This window comes from Theropithecus gelada, chromosome 8 (genome assembly GCF_003255815.1).
Source record: "Theropithecus gelada isolate Dixy chromosome 8, Tgel_1.0, whole genome shotgun sequence".
NCBI classification, from domain to species: Eukaryota; Metazoa; Chordata; class Mammalia; order Primates; family Cercopithecidae; genus Theropithecus; species Theropithecus gelada.
Genome location: NC_037676.1, coordinates 87,273,611 through 87,298,268, shown reverse-complemented (window position 1 = coordinate 87,298,268; position 24,658 = coordinate 87,273,611). Strand labels below are relative to the sequence as shown.

General features: G+C 35.3%; 1 protein-coding gene across 22 annotated transcripts in view; it reads right to left on the bottom strand.

The window, feature by feature from the left end:
- Positions 1-24,658, bottom strand: part of RALYL (RALY RNA binding protein like) — a 757,987-nt gene that overhangs the window by 46,464 nt on the left and 686,865 nt on the right. For all 22 annotated transcript variants that reach the window (XM_025395091.1, XM_025395093.1, XM_025395085.1 and 19 more), the window contains 2 exons: positions 14,318-14,475; positions 3,308-3,421 (listed from right to left, as the gene is read on the bottom strand). In XM_025395091.1, the coding sequence (XP_025250876.1) occupies positions 3,308-3,421; positions 14,318-14,475 (272 nt within the window). The remainder of the gene's footprint in view (positions 1-3,307; positions 3,422-14,317; positions 14,476-24,658) is intronic.

Here is a 24,658-nt window from a genome sequence, read left to right as displayed (position 1 = left end):
AAATTGAACTAAATAATGTCTAATTGCCTTTTGACTTCAGAAAGTCTGCACTTGAAATGTAATTTTTTTTTAATAAAAATGTAGTTACCCATGGAGTAACTGTGCCCATTGCATGATACCCAGTCTTTACTTTTCCTTCTTGTGCCTTTCACTGTTTTTGGTCACTTAACATCTTTGTGTAAAGCATGTAATTTGTGCTATGCATATGTGGCAACTTATATGTGGCTCTTTTAAAAGAATTATCTAAGAATGAGGCAAAATTGCTGGCCAAACTGATTTTAAGTGTTAGTTCTGGTTTTCTATATTCTACATAGTCACTATATCCCCAAAGAAGTTGTGTGATGTAATGGAAAAAATAATATATGCATGGTGGATGCACACTAATCGTAATTTTAGAAGCTGGAATATACATTTGAGGCCATAACCCATTCCTCTAGTTTACATTTGAAAGTCTTGAGACCTGAGAGAGTTAAATGACTTGCTAAATTGTGCCCAGTACATAATACATGGTGTTGGGCAGAGTTAGGGAAGAGAAGATATGATCTTGTTCTGAGGAACTTAATAATCTCAAATGACAGGACACCACACACACATCTATTTGAGCAATTTAAGGTATAGAAAATCCAAAATAATGTACTGAGAGCTTAGGAGTTTACTTTCAAAAAAAAAAAGATACTATGGAACTTGACCTCAGGCACAGCCCATGTTGTGTGTCCTTCCCCACACTTTCCGATTCTCCATCTCCTTCCTGCCATTACTTCTCTGCTGGAAAATTTCACTATCAAATAACTAATAGTAAATTAGGAGGGAGAAATTTATGAAAGAGTAATAATGAAGAGTAAATGCTAGCTACCAAGTAATTAGCTTTCAACTAATTAAGCATTATAATGACTGTCCCCTTGAATAGGGAGGCAATGAGCATTTTAAAATGAGTTTTAGTGCATTTCACTCAACTTTCCATAAGGTAGTGTTAATTCCTTCCAGGTAACCCTGATTTCTTTTCATAAAGAAAATATGGTAAAATGTATAAAACATTTATCTTTTATCTCTATAAATACAGACACTATTCAGGAAACAATTACTAAAAGAATGGAGTTACAAATTAAATTAATTCATTTTCTTCATAAAAAGTTAAAGAGAAAGACATAAATATCAAAGGACTAAGTCTATTATTTTAAAAGCAACTGTCTCATGACTGGAAAAGGTTAAACATGTTCAAAAGTAAGTGACATCTCAGGAAAAAAAGATGCAAGCTTTGAATTTTAGTGTTACATTTCTCAATGATCTTCCAAAAAGATATGTGGAAGGTATTAGTCATTGCAGGAAACTGAAGGTATATTATGGTGGAATAAGGATCACATTTTTCTCTTTGAGGTGATTTATATTTAAATGAGTTCTCCATAATCCTTTAAACTGAAGTGCAAATTGGTTATCAAAGTCCTTTGCTGTAAGGGTTGTTTTACATAATAATGAATTTTACAGAGTTCCTCAAAGGGAAATATTGATTTAGGCAACATCACAGAATATTTCAGTTACAGTAACACCTCAGTGCCATAGACGGCATGTAAAAACTTTCTAAAATCTAAAATTTTTTATTAAAAAGTATAGGCAGTATACCTTTTCTGAATAGAAAATACACTTGTAATAGAAATTTTTAATTAAGAAAGATTCCATTTAGTCTATCATTACTCATCTACCTTAACAAGTGTTAGTGTGAGTTGACCATGTGCTAGGTACATGGCTTGTGTTTTTTAAAAATGGGCTGTATGAAAGTATGAGGAAATGTCCATTTGCCTGTACATGGGTATGTTGCTACTAATCCTTGATAACTCCAATGATTATATTTTTAACTCTGTGCTATATAATTTACATATGCTACTTTGTTCATTACTCACCATGTGAGGCAGCCATCAGTATCATTTTATAAATGAGAAAACTGTGTATGTGGTATGTAATGATTTGAACCAGAGTTTATTTCTGTCATCCATTATGCTACACTACCAACTCAAATCTCCTTTTTTTCATTCTTGAGCCCTATATGGCTCACAGCCAAGGGTAAGCTCCAACACTTACCTCAGTGATAAGAGTCAAAAAACTGACAGGCTCCTGTGTGTGGTAGCTCAGGGGCCCTAGGTCCCCATGAGTTCTCATCATTTAGGTGTTACCCAGATAGCCTTACTTCAGTGAAATCCTGGACCAAAGCCCTGGGGAGAACCTGAGATTGGGGCTGTAAATGGGAAAAGGCATTAAATTCAGTTACAAGCCGCTGTCAGTTTTTGACAGGCTCCTGTGTGTTTGAGACAGAGGTCTATCACTAACTAGATATACAGATCTAGGAAAATCACTTTACTTTTCTGAGGCTTTGTTTTCTCATCTGCAAAATGAAGAGGCCAAATTTATCAAGGGCTTTCGCACTTTATTTATTTGTTTTATAAGAAGTGGAACTCTTCCAGCAAATTAAGTCTTATATTGAATGCCAGTATCTAGAACAGATACAGGGAAATGACACTGGTCAGAGCAAGGGCTGGGTTTTGAAGAAACATAAGTCTAGCTACCTGCTGGGTCTCTTCCTAATCCCCATCTTAACTCTAAGGAGGCTTCGGAGGCATCTAAGCCTTGTAGAACACACTTTTCAAACTGTGGCCTACTTCTTAGTTTATACCAGTTCTCATATACTTGTGACTTAAAAAATATCTGTAGCCATATGAAAAGAGCATTAGAGTTGTACTAGAAAGGAGCTGGGTCAGGGCTGACAATTCAAAAGACAGAGGCTATTAAATTGTAAAACACATAATCAAATAACTTGGCCTGTGGGTAGCCAGGCACATGCTCTTAGTCTTGAGGTTCCTGAACTTGGCTACTGAAGTGTTTCAGGGTGGCAGCAAAGGCAGGAGTGGGGCATTATAATAATTGTTGAAACCTGTCAAATTTTGCTGCAGTTAATTTAATTATATGTGAATATTATGTTAGCCTGATAGCATTATTCTGTTAATTGATTTTCTGAAAGCTTACTTGATATTGAGACAAACTCAATTGTGACTCAACTAGTGCTGATTATTCCATCAAAACACTTTTCCTTGCCTTTTATTTTTAGTATGAATCTTAGAAAAATTGGTTCATGTTCTCTAAAAGAAAAAAATCATATTTTATTATTGCAACTCTTGGCTTAAAGATATTGTTGGCATATCTGTATTAACCGCTGTTAAACTCAACCAGTGTCTTTCTGGCCCTGTACTGCCTCTGTGATTGACAATGTTTCACTGGTTCAATTCTGACCTGTCTGCGATCACAGATCCTTTTCACTTACCTGCCTCTGCCTTCTGCTGTTTCTCAATCTTCTCCAGGCGCCCTAGCAAGGAGTCAATTTTAGTTTTGATCTGGGTTAATTCTTTCTTGATGGTCTGTAACTCATCTGATTTCACTGGAAAGGAGAAAGAAGGAAGAAAACAGCAGAGCATCAAATGCACCATAACTCACCTAGGACCCAACTCACAGGCACCCCATATTTTCTCAAGTCTGTGTCCAATCACATAGGATGTTTTTCAATATTATCAACTTCTCATTACTTCTAGTGATCCTGGAATACTGGATGATTTTGCCAATTACAAATACGGATTCTCAGTGACATGAGCATTTAATCCTAAATCTTTTGACTGAAGGTTATGGAAATGGATAATGGAATTTAGAAATATTTTTCCATGATGCTAAATTAAATTTTAGCAAATAGAGTAAATCTTCAATGTGAGAGGGATTCAGATGAAGGAATAATGAAATCATAACGGATACTACTTTGAGGAACTACGTTTAATATATATTTTAGCAGTCAATGATATTTTAATCCAGCTCCTTGGAAATTGATGGAAACCAGGATATACAATTTATCCTTTAAATAAAATGTCTTAGATGCGAGAAAACTCCAGCTCCCTCAAAGTTGCTATGAAGCTTCAGTTTTTCTAAAAAAAAAAAAAAAAAAGACAAAACACAGGCAGTGAGTTGTGCATGCCTTCCTCTAAGCCCTGGGCTTGATGAAAAGGAAAATCACTGAAGTTCCCGTTGATATTTTCAATAGTAGTGGTTCCCATTCTAGATTTTTAGAGTTTAGTACCATTTCAAAGAAAACAAGTGGGGACTAACATAAGACTGGCAACTTTTCATTTTGCCAAGTATGGATGTTAAAAACAACAATAAATAGCCTACTGTTGACTACAGTAATTATTTTATAAGGCAAAAAGGCTTAAGGAAAGAACAATCTCATATTTCAAAGACAATGCTTTAAATGAAATATGTTTATATTTGTAAAAAGTTTACTGCACTTTTCTTATTTTTCTGAAACCCATTTCAATTTTATCACCTTTTCATTACTTCTAATGATCCTGGAACACTGTATTATTTTGCCGGTTACAAATAGGGATTCTCAGTGACATGAGCATTTAATCCTAAATCTTTTGACTGAAGGGTATGCAAATGGATAATGGAATTTAGAAATATGTTGAATCCACAACAATCAGAAATGAAAGATTTTAAAACTCTCACTATGGAACAGCTATACCTGCCTCCGAGCTTTTATTAGGTGGACTGGCAGTATTCATACCTCAGTCAAGAGCCAAGTTTCAAGATCTTGGACGCTTATTTGATTCCAGTCTATTTCTCTTCTGTCTCTTTTCCTTCTGGTTTCTAATAATCTCGGACTAGATGTTCCCCAGAAATTTCTGAGGGAATTAGAGTGTTTAGTTTGATTCTTTAGTCTTCAGACTTTTTTGAAAAAATAAAAAAATGCAATCTATGTTGCTTAAAATAGAACTATTTGTCAATTAAGAAATGATATAGTATACATGATATATTATGGATCATAAACACTAAGTCTCAAGGGAAGAACAGATTTTTACATAAAAATGAGAAAACTTTTCCCATTGTAAAATCAGATTTTTTTTTTAAAGCAGACTTTTATTTACAATGCAAAGTTGTTTGCAAAATAAAAACTGCAAGAAGCATGGGCCCTCTGGAGTATCCCTCTGATGAATGACTAAACTGAAAGTAGTAGAACAGTGTAAAATACAGAATCACTCCTCATGTCAATTACTTCAAAGACATCAAAGTACCATCGTGGAATTGCAGCTAAATTTGAGAAACATCATCTGTCACAATTGCAAATTGATTCTGCTTTGAAGAGTGGTACTCATTCCTTTCATGAAGGCATATGCAGTTTTACTTAAATGTATCAAATTTAATAGAAAATATTTTATCTTATAACATTAGATTTCAATGCAGGAGAAATAAGACTATGGCTGAAAACTAACAGAATATATTTCTTAGCAATTAGAGCTACTCCTTAGCCCAGGAATGCAGTTGACTAATTTTAATTTATGTATTGCCTTAAAAAACATAAACCAATAAACCACTACTACTCTACTTTATTGAACCTACATTAGAAAACAATTGGAAATACAGACTCATCTGGCTGGAACTTAGAAGTCTCCAGGGAGCCAAGGTTTCGTTTAAGTCTAGACTCATGTCTAGCACTGAAAGAACACCTTTCAGATCTCAGCTGGATTATTATGGAATTTGGGTCTAATAAGTTAATGTTACTCAAGAAACAATGCTCAAATGTAACACAGAAATCTGGAGAGATTCTGTCAGTTCTTTCCTGGACCTACCAGGAAATGTTAAAGTGAGCCTCTAACCCTCTGCAGGCTGCTCAGTTCCTCTCTTAGAATGGGGGGGCAGCAAATGCTCATCTAGGTCCTGCAAAGCAGGCTCTACATATAATCTTGGCTGCCTCTTGAGCAATTGTAGAAGTCGTTTCCTCATCACACTTCAATATCTCAGTGCTGTCCTTGGGAGAAAGCTTGCCCCTTACCTGGTCCAACTGGCCTTAGTCCACTTTCTACTTTTCTTTATGCAGAGTCACTATCTATATATGGGCTATGGTTTTGTGCTATTACATCTGGTTTCTGGATGGAATGCCTGGAATGAACCTCCTCTGTCTCTCATGCACTGCTCTTTCTAACTCTCTTCTGCTTTTGTTTTCTACTTTTCCCCCTCCTGTTAATAACTTCTCTACTGCACAGTGAATTATATTGTCCCTATTTTTGCTTACTATTATTCTCTAGTAGTTGAGTGTATATGCATACATTAGAGATATTTTAGAAGACATTGGTAATACTATCTTCACAGGAAAAATATCTTTTGCTCTTTTTCTCTAGATAAATTTTACTACAGAAAATACTTGTCAAAAATTATACACAAATATGGTGAAACCCCATGTCTACTAAAAATACAAAAATTAGCTGGGCATGGTGGCATGCACCTGTAATCCCAGCTACTTGGGAGGCTGAGGCAGAGAATTGCTTGAACCCAGGAGACGGAGGTTGCAGCGAGCCAAGATCATGCCACTGCCCTCCAATCTGGGTGACAGAGTGAGACTCTGTCTCAAAAAAAAAATATATATATATATACACACACACAAAAGCAAACATGCTGTCATAATAAAAATCTTTGGTTGTTTTGTTGAGGACAACTTATTTTTCTATGAGTGATTACAGGGCTTGAATTTAGAATTACCAAACAAAATCAGCAAAGTGATAAATTTAAAAAATTACAAAGTTCCTAGGACAAATTACTTTAGCTTATTTTTAGGCAAGAAGAACACTAGAGAAATAGAAGTCAGGTTGCCTCACTATTACTGTAGTATTTTTATTTTAAAAAAGAAGTCACATTAAGTCATTTCAGATCTGCACTCTCTATACAGGTCATTGATTTGGTGATAAATGTTATTACATTCTGATACAGTTGACAAAATGATTGTGCCTTCTGCTGTGACGTGAGATATAATCCAAAAAGAATATTAGGCACATGGGATGATACCATCTGTCTATATAAAAATGTGTGCATTTCTGACTTATGTGGTAAAAAATATTTCAATTTATTTTAATCATCTTTGGGTCAAGTCTATTCTGGGTAAATAAAGAAGCTTCAGCTAACTGTCTAGATCCGTGGTTCTTAATAGAGGGTGATTTTGCTCTGCGGGAGAGATTCTACTGTCTCTGGAGACATTTTGGCTTGTTATGACTTGGAGGGGTGGTGCTACTGGCTTCTAGTGAGGATTTAGTCTGCTCAACATCCTACAATGCACAAGATAGCCCACACCACACCACACCACACCACAGAATTATCTGACCCCAAATCCTGATCATGTGAAAACTATTGAAACCTTGCACTAGATAATTATATAACCTCCCTTACCAATATCATGCTTCCTATCAACTATTTAGAAAACTGAAAAATGTTTGTAATCATGTGGACTTTGACAATAAATTACATTTTGTTATTATTTTTATTTGCCCCAGCCATTAATACATTATTTGAATGTCCAAAACAAAGAAATATATTTGCATATCACTTAATTTATAAATCAGTTTTAAATATAGTATTTCAACAATAAAGAATCTGAGAATCTGATGATGTACAGCATTTTCCCAAAGTCACGTGATATGCACAGGTAAGAGTTTAGGCTGAAACCTAGATTTTCTTACTCTCAATTCTACACTTTTTACTGTGTCACGCAGCTTCAGTTGATGTGAAAAATATGATCATCAGTTTCAGTTATTTCCTTCACTATGAATTAATGAACCACTGTGTTTAATTCAATAATATTCAGAAAAAGAAAAGGAAGGTTTCTGGAAATCTTTATCATGATCACTTCAATGCCTCTTCTCTGCTTCCATCTGTCCCCTTCTTTATATATACATAAATATCCCATAATAAGAAAATGAACAACTGGCCTGAAGTTATAGGACAGGTGATGCCCTTGTAACATAATACGTAATACAATTTTTTTAAAGCTAATTTAATATGAAGAGGCTAATTTGCTAGTCTCAGAAATAGTTTTCAAAAGCCAAACTTTAAAGTATTTTGCTAAAATAAATTGCAGCATCTGGTTATCACCCACCCCATAGATGAAATTTCCTAGAACAGGGAATTACATATATATGCATATGTATGTATTCATAATACTTATGCCTACATACATCTATACCCATTATTTCTATATTTTTTTAAAAAGAAAATGAAATGGAGAATGAGTGGATTTTATTCAATAAATATTCATTAAATGCTTACTATCTGCATCTGTCCATCTTGCATTTCATTAGAAGCTGCAAGTATATCATTTAATTTATTCCCAATATGCAAATCAGAATTGTTAAACTTACTTTTGGATTTGAACAGTGAATATTAGAGAAGTTAAGTAATGTGTTTTAGCAGGCTGGGCATAGTGGCTCAGCCTATAATCCCAGTGCTTTGGGAGGCTGAGGCGGGAGAGTTGCTTGAGCCAGGAGTTTGTGATCAGCCTGGGCAACATGCTGAGTTCCCTATCTCCACAAAAAATAAGGAAATTAGCCAGGCATGGTGGTATGCGCCTATATTCCTAGCTCTTCAGGAGGCTGAGCTGGGAGGATAGCTTGAGTGCAGGAGTTTGAGGTTACAGTGAGCTATTCAATCGTGCCACTGCATTCCAGCCTGGGTGACAGAGTGATACCCTGTTTCTAAAAAAAATTTTTTAAATATTCTTTAAAAAGATTGCTTTAGCCAAGAGGCAATAATTCAAGTTTAGAGTGGGCTGCCTGACGTCAAAGCCATGGGTATTTAGGTCCTACCCTCCTACCCCCCACTGCCCATCATGAACTTCTCATCATGGTGAACTGCCTCCCTGGTCTCATGGACTCTATAACCAGGGACAGAAAAGAAATATGTAAGTAATTTATTATGATACGTATAACATAAAATACAAAAAATGAGAAATAGTAAAAATCTTCTGTCACTTGATATTAAAATTATCTCCCATTTTAAAATTTTCTGGTCCCCCCTGCCCCCAACCAGATAGTAAGTGCCTGAAAATGAAAGATCACATCAATTTTGTCTATGGAATATCAGTTCCTCAGGGCTCATGTCTATTTCATCAATGGAAAATTAGTACCTGTCTGTGTTAGGTGCTGATTAATTGAACTTGTATCAACTATGTGGGCAAAGAGAAAAGATAAATTAGTTTTGATGATAACTGATTGTGAAAATAGTCATAAAAGAATAGTTTTTGAGTTATGACTGAAAGATACTTTAGATTTCAGCAAGCAAAAATGGCCTTCTAAGTAACAGAAGTAGCAGATCTCAAATCACATAACTTGAAAATACACGTCACACTGATTTCTCTTAGACCCTGGAGTGTAGGCCAGAATTTGTCCCCTTGTTTCACCGACTGATGCAACATATTCTGTAACTAATTTTCTCTGAGCTGTAGCATTTTTAAAGATGTGGTTCAAAGTCAACTGTAAAATGTATGACAAAAAGTAAAACGCAAAAAGCAAAAATAATAGTGATGTCACATTTCACAAATGTTTAAGAGTATATTCTGTGCAAAGCATAATCAACTTGAATGAATTTGTAATTGAAAATAGAAAGATTAGATGTCCATACAAATAACTACGACATGAAGCAGAAGAGTGTAAGTTCCATAATAAAAAAATGAACAGCTGGCCTGAAGTTAGAGGATAGGTGATGCCCTTGTAACATAGAGGGGTCTAAACTTGTCCTTATAAGAAGAGGGAATTTATTAGACAAGACACACGAAGAGTAAACAGTGTGAAGACATGGGGATAAGATGGTCATCTACCAGTCATGGAGAGAGGACTGACACAGACCCTTACCTCACAGCAATCAGAAAGAACCAAGCTTTCTGACACTTTGATCTCCAACTTTCAGCCTCCATCATTGTGAGAAAATAAATTTAAAGCCACCCAAACTATAGTACTTTGTTATGACAGCCCTCGCCAACTAATGACACCCATCATACAGATGTCCTAAAATATCATTTTGAGCAGGTAGCACTTTGCTGAGAATTTTTTATCTTGGCACTGCATGAAATCCAAACCCTTCAATATTCTGCACAGTTTTTCATTATCCTTTTACCCAATTTTATATCTTGTTTAATAATAATGTCCTCAGTTTATTAACTGACATTCCTAGCAATAAATCTTTACTTCAGATAATAGTTATTATTTTTACTATCACAGTTTATTATCTATCAAGACTTTTATATTAGCTGACACTGTTCTAAGAGCTCTACATGTGCTAGCTCATTTAATCCTCACAACTCTACAGAGAAGGCAGTAAGATTATCATTCCCATTTTATAGATGAGGAAACTAAGGCACAGCAAGCAAAAGTACCTTGCCGCAAAACACACATAATAAATGGCTGAGGCACTATTGGATTCTAGGTGCAGCAATTTCATGTTCCATGCTCCTACCTGCTATAATAATAATAGTAGTAGCAATAACCTCACTGAACATTACTATGTGCCTAAGCATTTTATATACATAAGTAGTTTAATTCTTACAATAACTATTGGATATACAGTATATTATTTTCAATTTCCAGGTAGAAATTAGAGGTATGTAGGGGTTAAAGGATTTCCCCAAGGCCACCATGGTAGTATACTGTGAAACAGACTCCACTCCAGGCAATCTGACAGGAAAGCCTCTGTTCTCCACCCAGATCCTGTCTCCCAGAAAGCAAGTATCTTTCATTCTACCTTTCTGAATGCACCGGCTCTTCTAAACTCAATTCAAAATTCTCTGTTAAGCCTTCTCTAACCTTTCCGGCTGATAGTACTTTCTCTCTTTAAAAATCTCTAAAGCAGAACATACTTTGCCTAGGATAATGGATGGATGGGAATGTTTAATGATAGGTTGCTGAGTATTAATATTATTTCTCTGGTTGATGCTTTATCTCTGTATTTCAATCACATACTTTTGAGGGGAGGAACCCAACATAAAGCCTTCTTAGCATTGGGGATAAATTCTCAATTTTAACTTTAATTGAACTGTCTTTAATTTCCTGTTAGATGCTTCAGGGCATTTATATTAGTTTGTCACCTATTCTGTCACTGAAAGTGCAGTGACAAGTCCCTAAAGGCATTCAAACTTACCAGAGTCTTTCTTGTTAGACATTAGAATTTAAATTAATTCTTTAAAGAAATTGATATGATCGAATATTTTTTTCCAGAGGGCATCAATTTTTCCACTAAGAAACTACAGCTAAAGCTCACTGATACTCATGTTTTCTCTTTTGTAAAATACTAATCTGCAATATCATATTTTCTTTATTTTATGACTCTATGATGTCAGGACAGGACAAGTTGATTATAGTTTTAGTTCAATTTGATTTGAAATGGGACAGAAATACCTAGTGGCAATCTATTTAAAGCAATCCACTTTAAATGCTTATCAGTATTCATTTTTGGTAAATTATCACATTAATATATTTTTCTTTATATAGTTTTCTCCTTAGCAGAAATCAGTCATATTACAAATTCTGAAATAAGAAATGACAAATTATCCAAGCTATAACATTAATTTCCTCTTCTGAACTTGCCAAACCATTAAATGCTGGAAACAGCTATTAATAAAAGAGTAAGATATATACCTCAGTAAATCTTTATTCAGATTCTATCAATATTAACATAGTCTATTTTAGACTTCACTGATACTTTTCATTTGTGATTTGAGTTTGAAACTTTTGTTATTTCCAGAAACCAATCTAATTATAACAAGTACTATAAACTTAATGAATATTTATACATGCACATATATATTTTATGTACATATATGTACACATAATATAATCTGCCAATATGCTCCTAAAAAGAATATTAAATCATGATTCTAGTTATGCTTCCCAGTGAATTATAGATACATTTTTATGTTTCACTAAAGTAACACTAATCAACAGTTAAGTTTTGTGACTTGAGCTCTAAATGTATAGAACTATATGAAATGAATAGAATTGATCAATCTGTTGTCTTGCTGTAATAACAGGGGGCTGGCATCATGGCTGCCCCTTGTTTCTGGGTAATCTCTGATGTGACTGACCATGACATTGACTACTACACAGAAGCTCTGCTGCAGGGCTGGCTTGGAGGAGGCCCAGGAGCCCCTCTTCTCTACTATGTAAACCAGGCCCGTCAAGCTCCCCGACTCAAGTATCTTATTGGGGTTGCACCTATAGCCTATGGCTTGCCTGTCTCTCGGCAGTAATCCCTTGGAGCTGTCTTATTGATGCTGGAAGCCACATGACTATTCTACCTCCAAGCTTAGATTTAATCCTTAGGATAAATCTTTTAAAGTGATTTTCCCCAGTGTTTTATATGAAATATTTCCTTTTGATTTAACTTCAATATAATAAAGATACAGCACTTAAAAACCTTAAGTAAAATTAACATAATTATAATATGCTGAATAGATTTGAAATGATCATTTGTCTTGATTGTCCTTACAAAATCTTTTTACCACATAATTTATCTTTCTACCTATTGCTTATCTATATCTTTCCAGCATAACAGAGATATTGTAGGATGCACAGTTCCAAAGAATGATTGCTGCAAAAAAGTAAAACACACCACATTTCTTTCAAAGCATCTCTAGTTTGTATTTAGTAGTCCAATTTTCAGATTTAGCCTTTTCTCAAGACTGTCACATCTTACACACACACACACACACACACACACACACACAAAAGAAAGAAAGAAAAGATGAAATTAAACCTCATGTGTGATTTACCATTGGATTTAAGGATAAATTCTTATGTTACATGTTGTAATGGTTACAAACTGTAAAGTCTCTTCACATTATTTCTCCAAGTAGCTGACTTTGGCAATTTGTCTTTCTATAAAAATCCCTTCATTGTTTATTTTTTCCAATGTAAGAAACAAGTCATTGAAATTTTCAACACTTGGAGACTTTTTGAGAGAGAGAAACTTGTGTATACTCCACATTGGGGTGACCTAACCTCCAACGAGTTGCTGCAGAAACTCCTTTTTTTGTTACTAAGACTCAAAAAGGAATTCATATTTACCTATCTACAGAATAGATACATGGATACATAATTACATAGAAATCCATAAATCTATGAATGTGCTATTGAAGTTATCTTAGGTCCACAAAGTTTGTTGAGTATAATAAACTTTAGCCTTTTCAGAAGCATCAGTACCTTCCTGCATCTTGAACTGCGTTTTGTAAAAACAAAGTATTTCAATAGTGATTCTTTCTCAGTATAGTGCTGAAATAAAAGGCAGTGTTCTACAGTAAATAGCATATGGACATAAGAACTAAGAGACCTAGGTTCTAGTTCTGGCTCTACCATATCAATTAGCTATATGACTTTCTGTGTTTACTCATCAATAAAACTGGGATAATAGTATTTGCCTTACTTGTCTTAAATGGTTGGGATGCAGAGTAAATCCAAGTCTCTGCAGTGGCTTATCAAGCTGCATTGGAACTTGCCCTGTGTCTAACTCTCTGACCTAATCCCCAGCCAGACTTTCCCTCACTGGCTCAGCTCTGTTGCAGTCACACTGGCTTCCTTATTGTTCCTTGACTATTCAACTTAAGGTCTCTGCACTGACCAATTTTTCTCCACAGAATGCTCTGTCTCTGACAGCTTCAAGCTCACTTTCTCTTTTCCTCACATCCTTTAGGTTTCCACTCAAATGTCACTTCAATCAATGAAATATAGTGTTCCTAACTTTCTCTATGTGTTTATTCTTTTACCTATTGATCAGTTCATTATTTGTTCGCTTTCTGATAAAGGGCAATCTCAAGGAATATGGGAAATTTTGTTATCCTTAGGAATAACAACAAATAAAATTTTTTTCTGAATCACTCCACATAAAAATTTAGCAGTGTGTTTAGTTGGAAAGTTTGTATCGCTGCTTTTTACTAATTAATGTGAAACTATGCAAATATTATTTTACTTTTTATGACATTAAATATATTTTCAGATACATATATCTCATAATAATTTATCACTGTATGGTAAATTATGCTTTTAACATTTCTATAGTTTGCCTCTCTTAATTGCTCAAATATTCAAACCATGAACTAATTTTGTATAATGCTTCTCTGAAAAGACAGTTTATGCACTCCCTTTGGAAGTAAATTGATTTCTTCATTAAAAGCAACATATTATGTTTCAGGACTTTAATATGTCACAAGCTAAGCTGAGAGCACAGTGTTATTTGCTCTGATAAAATACTTTTCAAATTGGTCCTGGGTTTTTGTTAGACATGTTTGTGTTTGTCTCCCCTACTGCAACACAGTATGGTGGAAAGCAGAGACCATTTCTTATGCATTTTATGATTTTCTAATACTTTATACATAGCAGGCCCTTCATAACTATCTGGTTAATTTATTGAATATAGGCATTCATGCAATGATAGTTAACCACCCCCTTCTTTAAGGAGAAATAAAATGAAGGACCTTACTTACATTTAGAGCCTGTTGACCCACTGGCAGTAGATCTCGATCCACCTTTCATGGAAAAGACTCCTTTCCCCCTGCGAGTCGTCGTGACTGCCACTCTGGGACGCTTCAGTGGAATTACTGCACGGGGAGGTGGAGGCACACGCCCGTGGTAATCAAATAACCTTTACAAAACACAAATGGGACTGAGAGTTGGTTTGATACCCGAGAATTCTATCAAATATGTGAAATGATTAACAGAATAGCCCCGTAGAAAATTTCAATAAATGTTTTCTTTCTGCTGTTGTTCTCTAATATTCAGATGCAGGTATTATTTGGCAGATTTAATTTTCACTAAGAAAATGGAATGCTAATATAGTCTATGCTTTCTGGACTTTAGAGTGTGACCTCCAAGAGGAACTCATTTGTAAGGTATGAAAGGACTAGGAGCTTTGCTCCAACAGTACCATGCAATTTGTTGAAATTATGCTGACCTTCATCCCTAAATATACTTCTTTGCTTGATAAAACAGATTTACAGTTCTTATGAACAGAAATATTCCTCTTACACGTCAAACACTTATTAGCACATTAGTTTAAAAGAGGAAAGGATCTTGCAGAACGGGAACAAAGAAATAAAATTACTGGTCAAACAATAAACAGCCCAGCAAGATAAAAAGTAAAACCAGCTTAAAGAAAACAGCTATGAGAGACAAATCAATATGGTGCTTCAGCTCACTCTAAGAATCTTTTCAGTAACAAAAGGCTCCTCTGATTGCAGACAAAAAGAGACAGTTTGAATGACATGGAGCTAGCATGAGGACAAAACTTTGTTGACTGCTTATGGTGGGAAGTATTTATCAAGATATCTTTTAATTATTCTGACCATTTGCTAGATGTGCAAATTGAGACTAGAGATATTTTTATAGTTAGATATTACAAGCATATTTAACAAAAAATCATAGAACTTAAAACCTTTGCTGAAAAGTGAAAAATGATATTCACCACAATCAATGAATTTCCATTAAACAAAGTATAAGGGTTAACTCATTTATAAAAATATGTACTTCATAGATTCAAAAGCTTCATATTATTTATACTGCATCCACATATACAACAAATTTTTATATGACAGAACATTTGAGTAACCTAAAAGGTCAATGAAAAAATACTGGGATACATTTACTCATTTTCATGACTATTTTCCAGTGAACCAGACATGTAAGTACATTATTCACTATAAAGAAAATAGCATTATTGACTTAGAATTATAATTGTTACATATTTTATTGTGACAGAATAAAATATTGGATAATTACTTTAAAACAGTCAATAAAAACAATCTAATATGGAAGTCAGAAATGAGAAACTAGAATGGGAAGAAAATAAAAAAAACTTCTATAATAGGTTAATTGATAAAATTACATCTTGTTTATACATACAGATGAAAATGTGATAATCCCTTTTTAGGAAATAATATATGAAATATAATAAAAGTTAAGATAGATTGGTTTCCAAATATTCATTTAGAGACATTTAAAACTATTATACTATGGGGTGGGGGAAGCGCAAAAAGCACTATTAAACCAAATTTAAAGCAAAATTCCTTAGTACTAAGAATATTTCCTACATTAGAGACTTAGGGTGTTCAAAAACGATTTAGAACATGCTGGGGAAAAACTAAGAGATATCTGGAAAAGAAAAGAAATGAAATGAGACAGAGTTCAAGAGAGGTGCCATCTTCTGTGAATAAGCAAAGTCCATTAGAGCTGAAGAACAGCTAGCAAAGAATAGGTCATGGATGTCAACACATAATAGTTTACTTCAAAGAGCACAGGCAGGATGAGGCTGAAAAGGGTTATGAATATCATCTATATCACTAGGGGCTTGAGAATCAAAAGGGTCAGCTAGACCTGCCCCTCATTTCAATCACAAAACAAGGTCTACATTAGTTATTTATAAGTTGAATTCACAGAGCACCTTAAGTCAGTGAACCAAAATACAAAGGCACTTTGCATGAGCTATAACACCCAAAACTATTGAGCGAAAAGAAAATATGGCAATTGACTGATCTCTTCTAGAGTAGAAGTTGCTGTTTGAAATGAAAGGCAAGCTCTTTTAGCAGGACCATTTCCCTAGGACACCAATGTGCAGTTTTACAGGTTCATTAAACAAGCCAATCTATAAATTGGGTTAAGAAAATCTCTAAAACACAATCAAAATATATAATGATGTAGGAGTTCTATAGTAAAAATACAGGCCAAGTAAAGTTCACTACATTCACTGCTACTTTAATTGCAATGTAATTTAATACTATGTTTATAGGGAAGAAAAATGTTTATCGATATTTCTATTGCTTCCCCCAGCCAAGGATTACCAAACCTCCAACGGTGGCATGGCCTGATCTTATGCTGAGAAAGAGCCATACTTGCTCACTGTATTTATGATATGCTTTTAGTATGGGGCATACATTTTAGTAATCTATATAGTATATTACTAAACAACTTTCCTTTGGTATAAATTCCTATGGTGAGTGGCCGGTTCTCTGAATATTTTGGTGAACTACTTCAAAGGAAAATGACTAGTTTTCTTTACTCTCTCTTTTGGTTTTTTGAGACAGAGTGTCACTCTGTCACCCAGGCTGGAGTCCAGCGGTGTGATCTCACGACAACCTCTGCCTCCTGGGCTCAAGCAATTCTCCCACCTCAGCCTCCCAAGTAGTTGGGACTACTGCATGCCATTGCGCCCGGCTAAAGTTTTTTGTATTTTTTGTAGAGATAGCATTTTGTCGTATTGCCCAGGCTGCTCTCGAACTCTTGGACTGAAGTGATCTGCTCAACTTGGGCTCCTAAAGTACCGGGATTATAGGCATAAGCCACCAAGCCTGGCTGGATGACTTGCACCAAGGAATCAAATAACGTTTTACCGATTCTTTGGTAAAACTTTGATGGGAAGTTGGGCAGCATCAGGACTTAAATATTTTAATGTGATAGGTCATTCACAAAACAAAATTGGGAATGGGTGAGGCAGGAGAATAGGGTCTGGAGGCAGGGAACCTAAGGCTGTGTCATGCTGACTTCCTAGAACTAAACAAAAAGGAAAACCCTACCTTTCCATGCCCAAGTAACAAAAGGACCAGAGTCTACTCCCTTTGCACCCCTCCTCATCCCACCACCTTTTGCTGAATGGCTGATGAAAAATTGAAAGTACCTCTGATTGGTCCCCTTTCACAACCAATCAGGCTGCTCGTTGGCAAAGTCTTCATTTGCATAGGGTATACATTTGTAACTTCACTTCAGCCTCTGATTGGTCCCCTTACACAACCAATCAGACTGACCGTAGGCCACTACTTAATATACGTAGGGTGTACTCCAAGCAACCGATGGGGAAACCTGTAGAGGGTATGTAAACCCCAGAAAATTCGGCCACCAGACTCTTGAGCCCTTACGCTCGGTTGGCTCCCACCCTGTGGAGTGTACTTTCATTTTCCATAAATCTCTGCTTTTGTTACTTCATTCTTTCCTTCCTTTGTTTATGCATTTTGCCCAATTATTTGTTCAAGAACCTGGACATCCTCCACCAGTAACATGGGCTAACATGAGGGCATAATTTTTAATTTTACAACTTTTAATGGAGCTGAAATCTTTCTTAATTTGCATTGGGCACTCTTGAGTTAATTAGAAATAAAAGGAAGGAAGACTGGATGTTGTCCTAATGTACAAAAACATAACAAGACAAGGATAGAAAGAGGGGAAGACTTTCTGGGATTGCAAGACGGGATACAGGGGTTCTTCAAAATGCAGAGGGAAGTAGGTGAAAGGCAGGCCAAGAAAGGCATTCTCATCAGAATTCTGTCCACAGTAAATCAAAGAAATTTTGCCTTTATCAAATATTAGATTGGCAAATAGTATTGAGACTAAGGAACTAGTTCATTTACGATTTTAGACTGACAGTAGAAATGGCAATCCAGCAGAATTAAATGGAATCTAAATCTCCAGGCTAGTTAAAAGCTTTAATATTTTTCCTTCCTCTTGTTTTTCTTGTTCCTTACCCTTTTGGAGTTATATTTCCTCTCCTTTACTTTAATAGTCCTTAATTTTCCCTAGTATTTCTTGGTCAGGATAATTTTCTCCCAAATACTTACTCATCAAATAGATAATGGTTTCTAATGAAGCCAAACATATAATAATAATTCTTTCCTCAAGGTCTATTTTACAGTGAAAACTCTAAAACACCTGCTGTCAAGTAATAAATTTTAAAAATTCAGTCCAATTTTAATAAAACCAATTCATGAAGACAATTTGAGAATTTAATTTCTTCATTTAATAAATGTTTCTATTTTCTAGGTACCCTTTTCTTATTTTGCCTTTTAATGCTTTAAATAATATCTGACATATGTAACTTTATTACGTAGCAAAAGCTAAAAACCGGTAATATTAATTTTAATATTAGTTGATTTGATAAAATAGACATAACTTTTCTCTAGGAAGAATAAGGACATTTGATTTCATCCACTGTTCTTAAACAGTAATTGTTTTTGGACAGAGGCAATTTTAAAACTAAGTGCCTTTTGGACAAAGGCATATTAACACAGCAAATAAACATAATTTTAATTGTCTTTTAAAAATAAAGAGCTTGTTATAAGCTTTAAAAATAATAAAGTAACATTTTGGAAAAAAAGTACATAAAAAAACTATAAAACTCTGTCTCAGACCTCAGAACAACTACTCTAATCCTTTAATCTTTTTTCTATAAGCTTCCATATTTTTCACATAATTGAAAACATAATATATGTACAGTCATGTATTCTAGCTCGTTCTCTTTGGTTTATATTAAAAACATTTCTCAGGCCTGTTAAATGGTCTTCTTAATGTTTATTTTAATGGCTGTGGTGCATTTTCTCAGGTAGATACACCACATTCTAATAAATCATTACCTGATGGCTAAACTTCTGACTTGATACTTACATTTTCCTGTCAACAAACGTGGTTTCAAACACAAGAAAAGAAACTGGAAATGTAATATATGTGTAGTATTTTACTACTGAATATTAAATTTTCATTTTAGATTAGTAGTAACTTTAAACATTTCCTGGTATTTACCTGTTTCTAAATTGCCCTCATGAAAACAATTCTTCCTTTTCTCTACTCATGAATCAAAACTTATAGTTACTAAGTAGTTGATGCTAACAAAAATATTTGGTCTTCCCTAGGGGGCTAAATTTTCTGGGCTGCCCAGAGGCAAAACCTGAGAACAAGTTTAGGGCCATATTCTCACCAGGACCTTTCAGTAGATCTACAAAGACCAATAACAAGATGAACAGAGAAGATCTTGCTCCATGTCTTGATTCAACCTCCAGACTTCCTTTTCATTATGCTTCACTTTGACAGATGTCTATAAAACCAAAGTAAGGTGCCTTTTCATTTCTAAGAAGGGATACATTTGAAATCTATACAAATAATTCTTATAGGCTGGTAGTATATCTGTTCCCTGTACTGTTTACTCAGAATTCACAAACTCTGCCTATAATTTCTACTCTGACTTCAAATAAGTCTTTGGTTACAATTGAATCAGAAAATAATTTTAAAAGACACACTTCACCCGAGACCAATAAATGAGTAAATTTCATTGCTCTTTTTTGTTATTAAATTTTCCAAGGTTTTCTGTGAAGTTTTCTCCTTGGATCACATGGAAATACTGCTTGAACATGCTTTTAAAAGCAAGTTGATTGCAATCTTGAATGATCTCTTTGGCAATATTTTGATTCTAATATAATCTTTGTAACATTTTGTATACAGCTTTGTGTAATTAAAAAGTTAACAAATTCAAAAGGTCGTTGTGGGGTTATAAGCCACTAAAATGACTTTCTCATTTAAGTCTTATAATTCTGTAAAGTCAGTAGTGTTAAGCCATTTTGCCCATGAAGGAAACTGGCAAAAAAAAAAAGAGGTGACTTTTCCAAGCTTACCCAGTCAACACATGTGCATCTAGGCCTGAAATTCACATCTTCTAACTCCAAATAATACCATTGGTCAAGTGTACCATGCTGTTATTTTCAAACATTTCAAATGGAATACCATACTACCAGAGGATAATTCAAATTAGCATAACAAAACAGACATTGTTTCTTGTTAATGTTTTCCAATATTCATGAATATATATTGTGCTTTCTAAGCAATGATCTGAAACAACTGTAACTTAGTGTTCTTTCATTAACTGCAAATCTAGTAGCTTCTTGGATCAATTAACACAAAGTCAAAATGGTTCCAGAACTGAACAATGCCTATTTTGGAACATTTAAAATGTATACGTGATTTTTATAAAGGTGAAACACCTGTGGCATTTGTTTTTTCTCTGTTAATAAAAGTCTGCTTATCACTGGAAATTATAAACTGATCAGTGCTCTTCCTAATGTTACTGAAAAACGAGGTTGGATTTAGACAGCCAACATTGCAGAAGGTAAAAACCTTCCCTAGGGAGATTAAATATAATTTTAGGTATACATCTCCTTTTACTTGACTTGTTAGAGTATAAATACTTATGTTTAATGTATTAACATACAATGTCCTACATTCAGAGTCATACATGAACTTTTAAAAGAAAATGCCATTCAGTGCTGTAAACTATTGGGCAATGCTTTGTGTAGAAGAGAAAGATAAGTATTTAGAATAACCACTCATCTACTCTTTAATGATACTCTCACTGATCTCTGAAACCATGAATAGACAGGTCAATGGATCACAGTAAGGTGAAATATTTTGTAAAGTTTTCTAAGGTAAAACTACCTAAGGGTTGGAAACCCTCAGTCACATTAGAGTCTCCAAACCTGGCAGAAATAGAATGACAATATAATGGGGACATACGTCAGTTATTAAGCTATTGTTTTTTGGTTTCAGACCTACCCTTTGCCACAGATAGGGTTGGAACTCTGAAAACCACACTTCTGGAGGTGAGGGTTAGGGTTAGGGTTGGTTTTGGGAAGCTAGCTCTCTGCTGGGTTCAGCCAATAAAGGACCTAAGAAAGACTGCAGGACTGGAGCAAGAAAAAGGGACTTGCTCCTTGTTTTGGTTTTTATTTGTGTTTTGGCTCCCTGCTCTTTTCAGCATTCCCCCAATCTAGTTTCTTCACCCTGACAACAATTCATTCCAGTAGCAGCAGCAGAATCCGGTCTGAGTAATTTTGCAACACTTGGAGAACAGCCACTCCACGCTCCCTCAAAGACCCCAGCACCTGTCAGCCCATATCCCCACCTCAGAGATTTGGGTGTCAGCACCACAGGTTCTCCCTGTGGACTCAGACACAGCAGCACCATCTGAACAGAATCTCCTAAGCATAGTTTCAGCTCTGGTAGGCTCTTTTTCTACAGCAATTTCTGAGATCCCAAATCTTCCTTGGTTTCCCCAGTCCTAGAGGTGGTAGCAGCTTCCTGCAGTTGCTAACTCTAGTATACCATAGTGTTGTCTTTTTGCGTTTTCAGTTCTTCAATACCAAGTTAACGAGTTTCTATATGCAATTATCCCTGTTAAACAAAAGTAGTGTAATTTCTGTTTTTGTGACCTAAACAAGCAGCATGGGGTTAACAGAAACAGCTGAGCGCTCTTTGCAGGTAAGTGTGATCAGCTGCAGCTGGAATGCTTTGGGGAGTAGGAGAGGGAATACTGGGAAAACAGAATAATCCAGAGAAGTCCCAAATAAGCTACTATGGAAGAAAAACTGACCAACCAGTTTGTTTCTCAGTTATATGGACACTGCTGTATGAATGTCAATATGAGAAATACATCTACCATTATTGTTTTTTTCTTTTTCTTTCTTTCTTTTTTTTTTTTTAAAGACAGAATTTCGCTCTGTCGCCCAGGTTGGAGTGCAGTGGCACAATCTTGGCTCACTGCAACCTCCACCTCCTGGGTTCAAGCAATTCTCCTGCCTCAGCCTCCTGAGTAGCTGGGATTACGGGCGCCCACCACTACACCTGGCTAATTTTTGTATTTTTAGTAGAGACAGGGTTTCACCATGTTGGCCAGTCTGGTCTCAAACTCCTGACTGCAGGTGATCCATCTGCCTCAGCCTCCCAAAGTGCTGGGATCAAGTGTGAGCCACCGCGCCTGGCCCCATTATTGTTAATTGTTACTGTTAACTGTTAATACTAGCTAATATTGATTAAGCACTAAAAATATAACAGGCATAATGCTGACCATTATAATATGTTACCTCATTTAATTCTTAGAATGATTTCATGAGTTAGGAATTAATTTCATGCTTACCTACCAGAGGACATAACAGATTTTGTGATATTAACTAACTTGCCCAAGTTTGCACCTCTACTAAAAAAGAGAGAAAATACACACACACACACACACACACACACACACACACACACACAAATGCAAGAAGACTGTAACTTATGAGAAATGACTGTGGATTAGTAGTGACTCTGTAAGCTATGTATCTTGTCCAGCCTCGCCATTCTGTTTTTATTTCATGGTATTCTATGTTTATAGGGAACTCTTGAGTATATCCACTAGTGGCAGATGCTTATGCCTTTCTTAGCCAAGTGCCAAAAATGGAAAACAAACTAATGAGAGCACAGACTGCTCAGATAGTCTGTTAACAATACAACCATACTGATCTACTGCACACTTATATGCCAAACAAATTGTACACAAAACAAATAAATGATTTTGAAAGTTGTTCATACTGAAGCTGAGTTCTTGTATAGTAGAGATTCACCTGAAAGCGACAGCCTCTCTAATTATTTGACTATTTAAGGCCCTTGTTCTTTGGCAAGTAAGATGGATACATCAATCATCCATCTATCTATCTATCTATCTCCATCCATCTATCACCTATGTAATCTAATGATTTTATTGAGCTATCATTTCTAAATAAATAAAATGCAAATCCAGGCTTCCTTTTAAAGATGAGAAAACTGAAAACCTGACTTGCTTAAAGTTATAAGGCTAGTTACCATGTCAGAGGCATTCAAACCAGAGCAACTCCATCTTGAGTGAGGGCTAGGAAGAATGAGGCTGGGACTTGCTGGGCTGCATTTCCAGGAGATTAGGTATTCCTAGCTTCTAGAAGTTTATGGTTAAGGGAACAGATTAATAATGTTTACTAAACAGACCCAGGCCCATGAATGTCCTGATATCTCCACATCTTGAGAACAAAAGCATTCCTAATTTTGCTTTAAAGATAATCATATCGAGTCTTGCAAAATATAGTAATTAGAAAAATTAATCCTTTATCACAAACCTTGTGGTAGAGCACACCTCCCCATGGTTTTTGTTGTTGTTGTTGTTATCTTATGGATAAACAAGCATTGTACCTAGGGCGGGTGCATTCTTCCTCTTACTTTTGGGAATAGCCTACTCTGTCTCTGGAGTAGCTATAGTTTCACCACCTTTCTTAATAAACTTGCTTTTGCTTTGCGCCGTGGACTCGCCCTGAATTAATTCTTGCAAGATGCAAGAACCCTCTCTTGGGGTCTGAATTGGGACCCCTTTCCAGTAACAGCCAGAACTTGGGTCTCCTACCATGTCAATAAAACTCCATGTTAGGTGGAAATTCTTTAAATGTGTAAGGAAGTCACATGATAGAAAATAAAAGATGCTAAAATGGTTTTATATAGACAGAGTATAAGACAATGTACTTTATTTGTAGCAAGTGAAAAAAAAGCTATAGTATGAAATATCTTTAAACTTATCAAAAACTAACATTTTCAAATAGTATAAAAACAGTCTAGATATCCTTCCTTAATAGTAAATGGGATTATTTTAATGCTGCCAGATGTTTACATCACATTTAGAATAAGTTATTATAGGCTTCTTAATATTTATAATAAATATATTTTATAGAAATTATAAAATGTTTTGAAAAATGATTCTTAAACATGATTTTTTGTCAGAAAAGGATAACTAGTGAAATAAGGTGCTTAATTCAGTAGTGTGAGCATAGCAGCAATGCAGTTACAGTTGTGGGTCTGATTCCCAGGGAGGAATCGGCATAGCTCCATAGGCTGATATTACCCACCCCGTTGTGCATATTCACATAGTTGGTTATTGAATCTAAATTGGATACCTAGATTATGATCATAGTTCTGTCACTAATTAGCTGGGTGACCTTGGAAAAATGGCTGTGTCTCTAAATCTAAGGAGATGAATTAATAACACAGAGTATCCACTATGTGTATGGTTTACTGATAGTCCCCAAGGATACAAAGATAAGCAAAACTGATAATATGTTACCTCATTAGGCAGAGGAAGGCAGACAGACATGAATCAAACACTGCAGAAAAGAAATATAGCAATATAAATTAGGAGAAGTGTTGTGAAGTAACAGTGCTGGGTGCTGAGAGAGGGGAACAGAGGA